This window comes from Coenobita brevimanus, chromosome 47 (assembly GCF_032717465.1).
Source record: "Coenobita brevimanus isolate Jiangsu-jjx chromosome 47, ASM3271746v2, whole genome shotgun sequence".
NCBI classification, from domain to species: Eukaryota; Metazoa; Arthropoda; class Malacostraca; order Decapoda; family Coenobitidae; genus Coenobita; species Coenobita brevimanus.
The window spans coordinates 10,365,004-10,379,737 of record NC_137000.1 but is presented as its reverse complement, the minus strand read 5'-3'; the positions used below and the strand labels follow the sequence as shown (position 1 = coordinate 10,379,737).

The 14,734-nt window shown below is 43.7% G+C and overlaps 1 protein-coding gene across 1 annotated transcript; it reads right to left on the bottom strand.

Moving 5' to 3' along the window:
* Positions 1-231: 231 nt before the first annotated feature.
* Positions 232-11,661, bottom strand: LOC145399025 (aldo-keto reductase family 1 member A1-like). The gene is given in 10 exon segments (XM_080271754.1): positions 232-444; positions 3,354-3,516; positions 6,202-6,308; positions 6,761-6,906; positions 7,357-7,480; positions 7,940-8,056; positions 8,316-8,402; positions 10,255-10,371; positions 10,780-10,947; positions 11,593-11,661. Coding segments are annotated over 10 exon segments (1,311 nt in total).
* Positions 11,662-14,734: the final 3,073 nt, after the last annotated feature.

The following is a 14,734-nucleotide window of genomic DNA, read 5'->3' as shown; positions in this document are numbered from 1 at the left end:
GCAAGTTTTCTCTCTCACACAGTTCTATAAACCATATACTCGTAACCTTCTTTCTTCCTCCTCCTCTTCCTCCCTTTCCCTTTTTTTTCCGCCTCGCCATCTCTCTCTCTCTCTCTCTCTCTCTCTCTCTCTCTCTCTCTCTCTCTCTCTCTCTCATCCATTATTTTACATTTATGACCAGAACAATACACCCTATTAATATTAAAGTCCAAGCATCTGTATGGCCTGATTCTACTCCTCTCTCACTCTCTCTAATTTTCGTACTTTTTCACACTCACCACACACATCCTCGCCGTTCATGACCGCCTCAATGACTAGCGGCTTGGTGCCCGTGTACTGAACGTGTATATCGAACGAGACCAATTCGTTCACATCGGCTGAAAAGGTGGGGTTGGTAAGGACGAAGTGCGTGCTGTCTACGACCTCCACATTTCCCTGCCAGTACTGCGAAGGGACGAAAAGTGACGAATTAGTACGTGGAAGATTGAAAATAGAACGAATTGGGAGTAGGGAGGAGGGAGGGAAAGAAGGAGCAGGTGAATGTAAGAGACGAAAAGGTGGAACTGGTGAGGAAGTGGGTGTCGTCTGCTCTCTCTTCGTCACCCTGACAGTACTTGGGAGACGAAAGGGACCAGTTAGGACTATTTCTCTACTGATACTTTTCCTACTTTCTTGTGTTGAAATTCTACCAACGCCATTGTTAGAAGATAGTAGTAGTAACAGTAGTAATAATGATGATACTGCAGATGTTGATGATGATAATGATGATGATATTGATGATGATGGTGATGATGATATACGTACCTCCAGCGTGTCGACGGGGTTATCGAAGGTGAAGGAGACAGTAAGACCCGTGAACTTAATGGTAGAGGTGACGGAGAAATCAGCATTGTAGTTCCCCTCCCATTCTTCGTTTATCGTTACCACCACGCACTGCCCTCTCGCCCCGCCTGCAGATAGATAGATAGATAGATAGATAAACAGATTAACAGAGGGAGAGGAGGGAGTAGTTGGTAAGGATGGGTAATGAAGGGAAGGTGGTGTATCTGAGAATATTAGGACGTGATGCGCCACACCACACTGGTTATAAATATTTTTATGTAAGGTATAGATTTTCAGCTCTTTTAATGCACACACACACACACACACACACACACACACACACACACACACACACACACACACTTTCTAGGTGTCTCACTCTCTCCTGTCACTTTTCACTCTTACCTGTTTGGCAGAGATTTAGACAGGCGTAAAAATTGGAGCCTAATCTCTCTCTCTCTCTCTCTCTCTCTCTCTCTCTCTCTCGCAAGCACATCTGTCACCTTTCACCTCTTTACCTGTCTGAAGGAGGGTGAGAGAGAGGCCAAGGAGTAGGAGTTTGAGCGTCATGTCTACAGTGGGAGAAAGACTAACTCAAATATACCCTCTCTCTCTCACTCTTATATCTCTGTCACTCATAGCATCTCTCTCTCTCTCTCTCTCTCTCTCTCTCACACACCTGCTTCCTCTCACCCTCTGTTTACTGTACTCACTCGTGCGCGCGCGCACACACACACACACACACACACACACACACACACACACACACCTGACTCTTACACACGCGCTGGTAGTCAGAGGGGCCGCTTGCATGATAAGATGTGAGGGGAGAGAATTTTGTGGGAGGGAGAAGGTGGTGAGGGAGAAGGTAGAAAAGTTTGTCCCCTGTGACCTTGGATGGAGAGAGAGAGAGAGAGAGAGAGAGAGGGAGAGAGAGAAAGAGAGAGAGAGAGGGTTACTTGTGTGGGTTTGTATGTGTATGTGTTGACGTTTGTGTTAATTGTGAAAGAGATGGTGTTTATATGTAATTCACCGGGTCGGTCAGGATCACTTGATGGTCGTGATTGTCAGCTTTTACCCTCCCGGAAGGGAGCTGAAAGCTCATATAGTCCGATCTAAGGGCAAGGCTGTGACCTTCACACACGCACACACCCATCCCCTTGCCCAAGGGGGACAGTAACCACCCACTTCGTCAGTGAAACTTTTCGCAACCTGAGCGAGGCGCGAACTCTCGTCCACCAGTTGGCAGGCGGGAACGTTACCACTGCACCAGCGAGCGGTACGTATGTGTGTACTTAAATAGTTTGTGTATGTATGTATGTATGTATATATATGTGTGTATGCATATGTGTAGTTATGTATGTATGTATGTATCATGAAGTCACTAAATTCATCACATTCTAACACCATAACACCACATCTAAAAACTTCCATTTATTACACCTGCAAGGCATAAACTTCAGTTTACCTTCCTTTTTCTCCCACATTTATTTTTATTCAGGATACAAACAGCTTTTACATAATTCACTATGTACAAGCCCTAATCACGATACACAATAGCTCACGTAATACTGCTTCTGTTTTCCGGATACAGTATAGTTAAACATAGTCGTTGAAAATTAAGGTGATAATTTATTGAGTTAAAACGTGGCCTAACGCTTAAGGGAATGTGTGTCTGACAACTTTCCCTTATGTGTGTTTGTGTATGTATGTCTGTCTGCCTGTCTGTATATATGTGTATATGTATGGATGGATGGATGAATGGATATAGATGGATGGATGCACGAATTTATGTATGTTTAGATAGTCGGAGTAATGGATAGGTGGATGAATGAAGGCGTGTACTTCGTATACTAGTATTCATCCATCTGTCTTTTTATGCGTTTATGTTAGTATGTATGTATGTACCTATCTGTGTATGTACGTATGTGTGTATGTATGTCCTGTAGTGGTCGTCTTGCACACTCATAGCATATATGTGTAGCTCACAATACATGTTCAAGCCTTGTTTTGATCCGCAGGTCCGATAAACAACACTTTCTATACTAAAGAAGACGAGGAAGAAGAAGATGATGATGATGACGATGATGATGCTTATGATGATGATAATGATGATGATTAATGAAGAAGAAAGAAGATAAGTGAGGTAATGACAACTACTTTTTCTTTTCTAAGTTCTACTCTTGCCCCAGACAGCACCCAACCATCTACTTTTCCTTCAATGTCCCTATTTCACTGCTTGGTACGAAACTGCATGCTGAGGTAAAATGGAGCTCTCTTAGTGGTTCTCATGAGCGGCCCCAGGAGTCCAACCCAGGACTTCTTTGTTGTGTGCCGAGCGCGTTTCCTGTTAGAACGCCTCTGTCTCCCTTCGAGTGGTCGGGAAGGGGAATTCTGGGTGTTCTTCCATCCTGGTGGGGGAGAGAGGAGAGGAATTAATAAATGGATTTTCTCTCTCTCTCTCTCTCTCTCTCTCTCTCTCTCTCTCTCTCTCTCTCAGTAGGCTATATCTATCTATCTATATAACTCACAGCATAGTTAAGTGCGATGCGTGTAGGGTTGGCGGACTTGGGGATGGTGGCGATGTTCTGCTGGACGAGGAAGTGAAGCAGGACCTGAGCCAGTGTGATGGAGTGATTCTCAGCCACCAGGCGTACCACGGGGTCCTCCAGCACCCACCCACACCCTCCGTCACTGCAAGAGAGAATGTGACAAGGATAGCAACTAGTCATGTCCCAACTCAGTGCAATAGAGGTATGGGAATCGAAAGTGTTAGAAGCATATAAGGCCGCGTCCACACCAAATGTTTGCTGGCGGGGACTGTTGCTGGCTGGAATCGGCAATGTGCTGGGGTTACCTGTCGCCAACTGAGGTCGGGGAGACCCATGCACAGCCGAGGGCAACACATCCAACACCGCACCTACAGTACATAGGCACTACAGCTGACAGGCACTGCAGGGCAGTCAACCAAAACCACGAATACCGTTAAACTTGCTCTTATATTCGCTAGATTGTCTCGAAAAACAAAAATATCCAGAACATCTATGGAAGAACTGCAAAATTTCTAGAATACATATCAGACTTTAAGAAAATCTGTATAATCCCGCTAGATTTCATGTTAAACATTAGAAATTACCACTGAATGGAAGTGACTATTTCTGGATCTAACATAAATACTGTACGCTAAATAGTTAAGTAATGTTGACTGCTCAGAGCTGCCAAATCGAAAGGCGTTAGGATGACGCTAATCGTTCAGATATCCATAAATCGATAGAAATAATGTTCAGATCCAGAATATTTTGAGAATATTCATAAAATTCCTAAATTTCACACGTCGCTATAAGTAAATATATTGTTAAAAGAAAGAAAGAAGGGAGGAACAACAAAGAACTAGCACCAAGCCTTAAGTTGGTTATATGGCACTAGGCTGGCATTGAAGCGGCTTCGTGATGAAACGGTTTGGCGCTAAAGCACAGGGAGGAGGGGAGGAAGGGTCACTGCCGGTGGCAAATCCTTAAATTATCCATGTCATAAAACCAAATGGCTAACCTGATAGGAGTAGAGGGAAAATAAGGGCCGGAAGAAACACGGAAATATCAAGAATAGAGTTGGGACAGAAGGGAAGAAGGGCACAGTAAGGAGAGAAACATTGGAGATAATAAGACCCGTTTAAACCACCTCTCACGACAAGCAGGGATACTTGGAAAGTATTCTCTCCCCCTCTCCCGGGCGAGAAAATGAACATTTCTAAAATCAGCAAAATCGCTAAGATGGCAACACCCTCACCAGCGCTAGTTATACTGCCATGACACCAGCTGTTCTTGTCGTGACGTAAGTGTGCATCAAAGCAAGATAGTGTGTTGGCTGGCTGTTGGATCTCTCACACCATAGGGCCAGAGATGATATTCGCAGACATTACGAGCTATTACTTACCTGTGGTCGACGGGTCTGCTCGGCCACACCGACCAGAGTTAAGCAGCAACAACGAAGGACGAGCTTGCTACGATTTGGAAAGATTTTCAGAACTTTCGGGGGCGTCAGATATAGGCTTCATTAACCCCTTCACTACTAGACTCCCCTAAACTGAACATAATCGTCTGTAGACAACAAGAGTGAAGAGAGAATCACATCATCGCAGAGAAGGGGTTAATAGAAAATCGTCTGGGGGTGCAAAGAATATAGTCTCTCTCTCTCTCTCTCTCTCTTAATAAAATCGTCCGGTAATATGTAAAAATAAAACTATAATGATGAAGTAAGTTTTATTTTTTTTTCCTGCAGCTAAGTTCCTCTAATACATCCTCCTGATTCATGTGAAGCATCCTAAAATTTCTTCCTCAGCGATTTAGTTTGCGTATTACACCTAAACATTTTATTCTGTGCTACTTATATCAACTTAATATCGACATTGTTTACCTTCAGCAACACGTAAGAGGATAGAAAAGTGTAGTGCACAAAATAAATCGCTGAGGAAGAGGAGTTACGTAATCCACTTAGAAATGGACCCTAAAGTCATGTATTCCACCTCATTACGTCTGTGGGGTGCGGGGGAGGGACGCCTTCACGTGGTGGCGCTGATATGACCGGGAGGGGGAGCTGCCTGGCTATATAAACGTCCCCCACCTCCCTCCCTATCCCCCGAAAGGATGTTGGTGGACTGCGGGAAAAAACTCAGCTTCAGCCTGCAGTCCACGGGGTTCAGATCCAGCTAAGCCTTGGGTAACAACAACAACAACAACAACCTCAGTTTCTTTTTCCAACATCTAGTCTTCAGCGTGTGTGTGTGTGTGTGTGTGTGTGTGTGTGTGTGTGAGAGAGAGAGAGAGAGAGAGAGAGAGTATGTTTGTGTCGATCCTGTGTGTGTGTGTGTGTGTGTGTGTGTGTGTGTGTGTGTGTGTGTGTGTGTTTCCAAGCCACGTTAGTAGGGAAACTCTGGGTGGTCGATTACCCTGTAAACAAAAAGAAAAGAAAATCAGAACATTGTATAACATCATCATCATATCATCATCATCATCATCATCATCATCATCATCAATTTATTTCCACTAGTAGATGCAAAGCGTAGAAAGATAAGAGGAGGAAAACAGGAGGGTAGGTAAGTAAAGTGAGAGGTAGGTAGGTAGGTAGGAAGGTAGGTAGGTGGGTAGGTGGATAGGCAGGTAGGTAGGTGGATAGGCAGATAGGTAGGTGGGGAGGGAGCGATGTCGGTGAAGGACGAAGATAAAAATAGGTTGACAGGGAGGTAAGGTAAGAGAGAGGGAGGGAGGTAGACAGGTAAGTAGGGAAGAAGAGAGGAGGAGTGAGGAAGGTAAAAATAAACGAAAAAAATAAGGAAAATAATTAGAAAATGAAGCGGTACAGTAGACATAACAAAAATATAACCCTTTGACTTTCGCTGGGTAGGTCCATCCCAGTATTTGTCCTGCCTCGCCTTTGTCTATACTTCTCAGCGCCTCCATCTCCGTCTCCGTCAGTTTGAACCCCCATATCTGAAGAGATCGGGTGGGAGAATTACTGTCCTTTTTAGTACTGGTATTACTATGCTCCTTTCACCTTAACCTGGCCTAAGATTGACATCCCTCCACCCTGAAAGCTGAACTGTAGCAATAGATTAACACTTTATTATTGTGCTAGTCATGAAGAAGTGCAATCGTTAGTTGAAGCCCCCAGACCTGTAGCGTCCAGGTGAATATTTTTTTTTATATGCATTCTGTTGTCTATTCATTGTGACTAGGTGGAAATTTTCGTCCTTTTTGCATCTTATTTCCTGTATATCAGTGGCAGAATAAGACAGCTCAACATTTTTTCCTCCTGTCCATGTTATCACTACGACTCAACATTTTTTCCTCCTATCCATCTTATCACTACGACTCAACATCTTGTCCATCTATCCATCTTATCACTACAGCTCAACATCTTCTCCATCTATACATCTTCTTACATCAAAATTCTGTGCGATGCGTGTAGGGTTGGCGGACTTGGGGATGGTGGCGATGTTCTGCTGGACGAGGAAGAGAAGCAGGACCTGAGCCGATGTGACGGAGTGATTCTCAGCCACCAGGCATACCACGGGGTCCTCCAGCACCCACCCACACTCGCCGTCACCGTCACAGGGGAAGCTGCCTGATTTGCCTCTAATCCTGCTCGGGAGAAAGAGGGAGAATTCGGGTTTACTTGTTTTGACGGCAAGGAAGGGGTTTATTTATTACTTTCTTTTTGTATTCGGCTGTTACCTCCAGTCTTTTAAATTCCAGTATTTGTGTCCAGATATCTTAAACTGGACGGATTTTGATCTCGGCTTGCTTATTCGTTGCGTTTGTTGAGATTAAAATGGATAATTTTTGCAAGCTTTCAATAATGGAGTCTTTCTATTTTACACCAAAGAAACAAAAGTCAGACTGAAATTACTACCCCGGGGAAAATTTAACGAAATTCGAATGTAATAGGGCCAGAAGTCATGTGAGGGTACAGCCATGAGCAAAAGTTAGCTGACAGTCAAAGAGAGAGAGAGAGAGAGAGAGAGAGAGAGAGAGGGGGGGGGAGAGCTTACTCACTTCATCCTGCCAGGGGAGCCAAGGGGGGCGTAGGCGGTGATGGCAATGTTCTGCTGACGACAGTACTCTTGCACCTGAGGCTGCTGGAAGTACACGTTCATCTCAACCTGTAGGTACACACAGGTAAGTACACACACACACACACACACACACACACACACACACACACACACACACACACACACACACACACACACACACACACACACACGCGCGCGCGCGCGCGCGCGCGGACGTAATTCAGCGAAGGAAACCCACTGCAGTTTCCCTAATGCACTTACTCAAAACTGGCAAAAATCGCTAACCCCTTTCAGTCGGGTGTAGGCCAAGTGTAGTCAGACTGAAGGGTAGATTTGACTACTAACCAAGGAGACTCATGCTTGCCTCATAACTAAGACTCCTGGATAGTCATACCAACACGACTCATCCATACCTCATTCCTACCCTCATTCCTAACCTACTGATTTCCATATAGGTGTAGTGATGGTCCAGTTCCCTCAGATTAAGACAGAGGGAGTATAGGAGTGTAATGCCCCTTCCCTGGCGCCCTAGAACCTCAACATCACCTGCAGCACCGCCGGGGGGATGGTGGCGTTGGCTACGACTTTCCTTATTTGCTTGATGTTGAAGTTGGACACGCCGATGTTCTTGGCCAAACCCGCCTTCGCCAGCTTCTCCATCTCCTGCAGGCGATTAGAGGACATCAGCATCATCATCATCGTCATCATCATCATCATCATCACTCATTGCTCATCATCGTCATCATCATCATCCCGACCCCCTTTTTCCCACAAAGATGGAATGAGGTAGGGTCTGAAGGCAAGGGAATATTGAGGTATAGTGTGAAAAATAAATTGCACAGGAAGGGGTGTTACGGAACGGCAACTAACCCTCATGCAGAATAAATCGCAAGGGAGGGTCTGTTACGGGACTGTCACCAACCTTCCACACACTGATGATGTCCGTAGCCTCGTCCAGGCACGCGTAGCCTTTGTCGTCACGGGGAACTATGTCTGTGTCGCTTTTGGCCTGAGAGAGAGAGAGAGAGAGAGAGAGAGAGAGAGAGAGAGAGAGAGATTACTACTCTTTCTTTGGTATGTGAAAAACTTTATGATAACAAGAGCAATCCGAGACTGCAAACCTCCGCCAAAGCTGTACAATCTCCCATTTGTCAACACCCCTGCAAAAGATTCCCCCTGTTTTTGATACCACTGTGGATCACCAGGTCCGGAATGTTTTTTGGATTCAAATCAAACTTGGGTGTGTGGTAGATGTTACGGTGATGTTGTCTTGGAATTTTTATGCCAGCATTGTAGGCATTACTTACCGAGTTAAAAGCAAAATTGTTGAAAGTGCCACAGTCCCTCAGTGGTAAAGAATCCTTTAAGAAAACTCTTGAATCCGGATGATGATCCGGATCGTCACTAAAATGTAATGGATTGTTTCCTGGGCCCAACCCTACCCCTCCAAAAAATTTCATCAAAATCTGTTCATAACTTTTTGAGTAATCCTGCTTACAGACAAACAGACAAACAAACCAACGCTAGCAAAAACATAACCCCTTGGCGGAGGTAATTATATACCTGCTGTAATCTAACAGTTATCACACAACAACTGATAATACTCAAACACTTAATGTAGCTCTGCCACTAGAGTATACTCTTCACCCTACTAGAGGCCACTTGTGGTAAAAAGAAATAATAATAATAATAATCTTAAAATCCCCTTTATTTGGCTGCCTCTAGATAGAGCCTGAGCTTCGATAGTAGGAAAAATGAATGTTAGTTGCCTGCTTATGCACGTACTCACTCACTCACCCACTCATTTACTCGTATTTTAAAAGATTTTATCATGAGTATATCCAGTAGCATGGCACGCAAACAATATGCCGATTTTCTTTTTCTTTACGTTCTTTAACTGCCATTCATTACAAGCTCAAAATCCGCAAAACGTTGTCACTGTTAAAAGCACAATAGTTTCACCTTCAGGCGACTGATGTAACCAAATCCTTGCTTTCCCTGGCTTCAGAAGGGTTTCCTGTACTCCATTTTACGGGAAATTAAAGAGGAACTAAGTTTCACCAAATTCTTAAATATACAGTAAGTGACTGATTAGGGAATAGTTGGCATCAAAAGTCCTGTCACCTCGCCTTTCTTTCCCGCCATGGACTTTGAAAATCAGTGTGGTGAATCCGCAGCAACCGTCACTGATGACTTCATTTAACCACAGATCAGTGCCATCAGCGTTGTTTGCATCAGATTCACCACACTGAGATTTGAAAGTCCATAGAGAGAGAGAAAAGTAGGAGAGGCGACTGGATTATTAATGCCGACTATACATTAGATATCTAACTATCGTTTGCAAGCTGCGTTGAAATGAAAAGGCACAAGTAACACATAAGAGTCCACCGATTTGATATATTCACACTAAAGATCCTATATTGTAAACTCTTTAGCATCTATTCCTTACCAGTACATCATTCACAAGTCAGAGCTAAGGCACGTCCACACCAAATGCTTGCTAATGCGAGCTCAAGTTCTGCATCACTGCAACTTATAGAAGTTCTCGCCCACACCCGCCCGCGTCCAGTAGAGTCACTATATTGTTTTTGCTCTAACTTGGCCTAAAATTACCATCTCTACATCTTGATTGCCGAGGTGAAACAGTAGATCAACACTAGAATATGATGGTAGTCACGAAGAAGTGTCATGGAAGGGATGCAGAACAGTAGCATTGTCTTTTTCTGTCAATGAAGTGCGTGAAATAAGTTGCAAAACGACAAAAATAGAAACCTGAGGAAATTCTTGTCCGTGCCCGCGCGCGACATTGAGCCTTTGGTGTGGACACGACCTAAGGTGGACCTGACCTGAAGTTGACGCACTTTAAGTCCGAATGGCCAATGTAAGAGGTAGAGGTCCACGTAGTCCAGTCGCAGCTGTTCCAGGGACTTCTTCAGGAACTTCTCCGGACCGCCTACGTGCATCCCAATGTTCGGCATCTATTGAGGGTATGGGGAAGGCGTGGGTAAGTCGGTAGTTTAGGAGTTCCATCATCATCATCATCATCTCCTAATGATGGGGTGATGCCATTCAGTGTCTGCCTGGATATAAATGTGAATATTGCGTTTCGTATTCTAGGGGAAAACTGTGACTAGCAAAAGAAACTAGATGCCTTGCTGACTCGGATGGATTTGGCGGCCTTTAATTTCGGGTTTCTCCTTATTTTTCTTCTTTTTCTCTCTATCATTTAAAGACAAAGGGAACGAAACTTAGACATTATTATTATTATTATTATTATTATTATTATTATTATTATTATTATTCCACCTGAAGACAAAGACAACAAAACTGAATCCTTCTTTGCTTCTTCTCCTTCCACCTAAAGGCATAGATAACCACTCCTTTACCTTAGTCACCACAAAGACGGCCTCCCTCGGTGTACCTGTCCTCGCAAGCCACCTGTGCAGCGCCTCGCCCACCACGTCCTCGTTCCTGTAGGCGTAGGCGGTATCCACGAGGCGATATCCGGCATCCAGGGCGGCTTCCACTGCTGCCGATAGTTCCTCCCCGCCCATCTACAGGTAAATAAAGAGATAAATAAATAAATCTTCACTTCCATGCTATTTCCTGTGTTGGAGGGATGGGTCAGTCCGCTGGTGTGGGCGTGGGTGCGGCAGTGGGAGTAGGAAATGAGTAAATAATGCAGAATAGACATTGTTAGCGGCCCCACAACACAAGAAATCAAGAGGAAGAGAAGCGTTATCTATGGACCATCCTTAGATAGAGAGATAGATAAACAGGTAGATAGATAAAGAAGTGCCGTGGCTGAACATCCTTCCCATAGCACTTTTTCGTGACTAGCATTATACTCTAGCGTCAATCTGTTGTTACAAAGCAGAATTCAAGGGGTGGTGAGAATTTTAGATCAAGTTGGAGTGAAAAGGGCACAGAAGCAGACTCCAGTTACCATTTTATCTTTATCATTATCATTACTATTACTACTACTACTACTACTACTATTTCTACTATTAGTAGTATTAGTACTAGTATTATATGCCTTCCACCTCCACTCGTTTTATTATCATTATTATTATTATTATTATTATTATTATTATTGTTATTATTATTTGCCTTCCACTTCCACATAAGTTTTATTCATCCTCAAATGCACACTTCCTAGCAAAGTAATTAGGAAGCTAGGATCTCCATTAGTCCCTTACCATCGAGCATCCTAGGCCCAGCAGAGGCATGAGCTGTCCCGTCCTCAGCACAACATGGCGGCCGGACATCTCCCCTGAAGGTGTGGAGGCGGTTGTGACAAGGATAGCAAGTAAAAAGATAATAAATTAATAAAAAGTTCTATCGTGGGCTATATCACGATTTTTCTACCCTGACAAAGATCCCAAACCCTTTCCAGCTTAGTTGTTGGCCAGGTGTAGTTTGCATCGTGGGTTGATTTGACTAGTAACCAAGGAGACTCGTTCCTGCTTCATAACTAAGGCTTGTTGGATTTCATGTCCAGTTCTGTTAGATAAAAACAAGCCGATCACAGTGAAGGGATTAATGTAGGCTATATCTAACGCCTCCTGTTCAAAAAGTAAGCAAGAATAAAGTGAATGAGAAAAAGAGAGAGAGAGAGAGAGAGAGAGAGATAAGGAGGGAGGAGACGAAGGAGGTCACCGAGTGTAAAGGGTTGACTGTTATGACGTGAGCGTGCATTGAGCGTGCAGCAGTGATCAAAAGTTCTCTAACACTGCTCTGCCAGCACTGTGTCCCGCCTTCCACATGTAGGCCTACCACACCCTGCACACGACACAGAGTAGCCTTCCTTCCCACACTCCTCTGTCCTGTGCTTCATATTTACCTCCGCCAAGAAGGTTATGTTTTACTTCGTGCTGGTTTGTTGGTTTGTCAGTCTGTCTGTCTGTTAGTAGGGTTACTCAAAAAGTTATGAACGAAGTTTGATAAAATTTTGTGGAAGGGTGTGCCCTGGTCCAAGGAATGAATTATTAAATTTTGGGTCTGATCCGGAGTATCCCGCACAATATCTCCAAAAGTTCTCAATGAATTACAATGAAATTTTGTGGAAAGGTGTGCCGTGGACCAAGAAAGAACTGACTAAATTTTGGGGCGGATCCGAATCAGGATCAGGATCCTTTTTAGTGGCAATGGCATTGGCTGAGGTATGCGCTCTCTGAGCGCTTTTTAGTGTTGTTCATGTGTGGCCTTCCATACTTCTTACTCCTCCCCAGATGACAGAGAGTATCCTTCCTTCTCATACTCTTTTGTCGTGTACTTCATTTTGCCGTCACATAAAAAATAGTTCATGCAACACTCCATATTTCTCATTCCTTTCCAAACGACGGACCATCCTTCCATCTCATATTGATTTGCGTTGTGGTTCATATTGCCTTCACATAAAAATAATTCATGTCACACCTTCCACAGAGACGTTGGCGAATTTCTCTCATGTCTATAAATTTACTAAAAGCCTTCTTGACCTACTGCCTTTAGGTCAACAGTTTTTTGTCTCCTTAGCGTCACTTTAAACCAACCACGGAATGATTGGTTTCAAATTTTACGTTGATCGTTGCCTGAAGGTTCCAAGCTCTCGAAAATTGGTGAGGGGGTAATTATAATGATGTTTTTGGATAATGATATCGATGGGTGGTATTTAAAACGCTGTTTGAGCACAGTAATTACAAAAAATGAGTATAATTCAATTTTAATTACAAAAAATAAGTAAAGAGCGTAGTTCCTTTTAAAGCATTTACAATAACCCTCTTTTTACTGCAGAAACGGACTCAGTGAACTAAAAAAAAAAAAAAAAAGGAAAAAAAAAAAGACAACAAGTACAGCAATGCGCAGAAGTTGGCCGACACTTCTCTAAGCCTCTCTGAATTCCATGCAACCCCATCTTAGTATTCAGATTGTGAGAGTGGCCCAGTCCCCTCAGATGAAAACAAACCAGCGATAAGAATAAACCATGTTGTAATAGTGAAAAGAGACAACGTATTGAATTTGCTTCATTAAACTTGAAAGGGCTCAGAGAGCGCAGACCTCCGCCAAAGCCATAACCATTCAAAAGGATCCCGATCAGGACCCGTGGATATAGAAACCGTATCTTCCCCCAAATTTAATAATTCTTTCTTGGTCCATGGCCCACCTTTCCACAAAATTTCACTGAAATTCATTGAGAACTTTTGGAGCTATTGTGCGAGATACTCCAGATCCGGGTTGGGATCCGGCCCAAAATTTAAACATTTGTTCATTGGCCCATGGCCCACCCTTCCACAAAATTTTATCAAAATCCGTTCATAACTTGAGTAATCCTAATAGACAGACAGACAAACAAACCAACGCGGGATAAAATCAAAACACAACTTCCTTGGCAGAGATAAAAAAAAAAAAACACTCATCGTGGACAGTAATGCTGCTAAGTGTTTGTGTTTTATGTTTGTAACCCATATTGCCTCACCATTCGATAGCCTACAGGTTAGCCTGTCGCAAAAGCTGAAGTTCACCTCCCGAAATACGTACGAGAGTTGATTAGGTGCTGGAGAGAGTGTGTTGACGGAAGGCTCTCGTGAGAATGGCATCTCTCTTTCTCTCTCTCTCTCTCTCTCTCTGTCTAGTGCCCCTTATCTCGCCCCCTGACTGGGTTGCCAGATTTGCTAGGAGTTGTTGAATAATATTAACACAATCAGGCTTCCATGACTCACCCAGCGTAATAAAACCTACCTCCCTACCGATCTTGTTGCCTACCTACCTATTTACCTTCCTACCGTACCCCCTGTCCGTGAAAGGGATATACTCTTCAGTATGTTTTTTTGTTTCTTAGTTTTTCTTATTGACTATCGACAGGTAAATGTGAAACTAAGTGTAGAATAAGTGCCCATATCATTTACCGCCAGGATTCCAGGAGCCTGAATGAAGAATTAATGAATGTGTGGCCCATTTCACTGGATATGCTGTTGATTTGGCCTTCCACTATCGTACTACCTTGTCCGGAATTTCTGCACCCTGCCTCACCCCTCCTGCAGGTGAGAGAGAGAGAGAGAGAGAGAGAGAGAGAGAGAGAGAGAGGAGTAATGATGATGATGAAATTATTGTTAACTTCAGACGTCATACAGAGAGAGAGAGAGAGAGAGAGAGAGAGAGAGAGAGGAAAGTATTGATGATGAAAATACTGTTACCTTCAGACGCCATACATGTAGCCTACCTTTATGTAGCTAACATGGCGCTACGAGGAGGGGAGAGAGGGAGAGTGAGGATGGGGAAGGAGGAGGAGAGGAAACCCGAGAAGGAGCTATAGAACAACATCTTCGTCCTGATTAAAAACAGGTCAATGACTTTCATGTG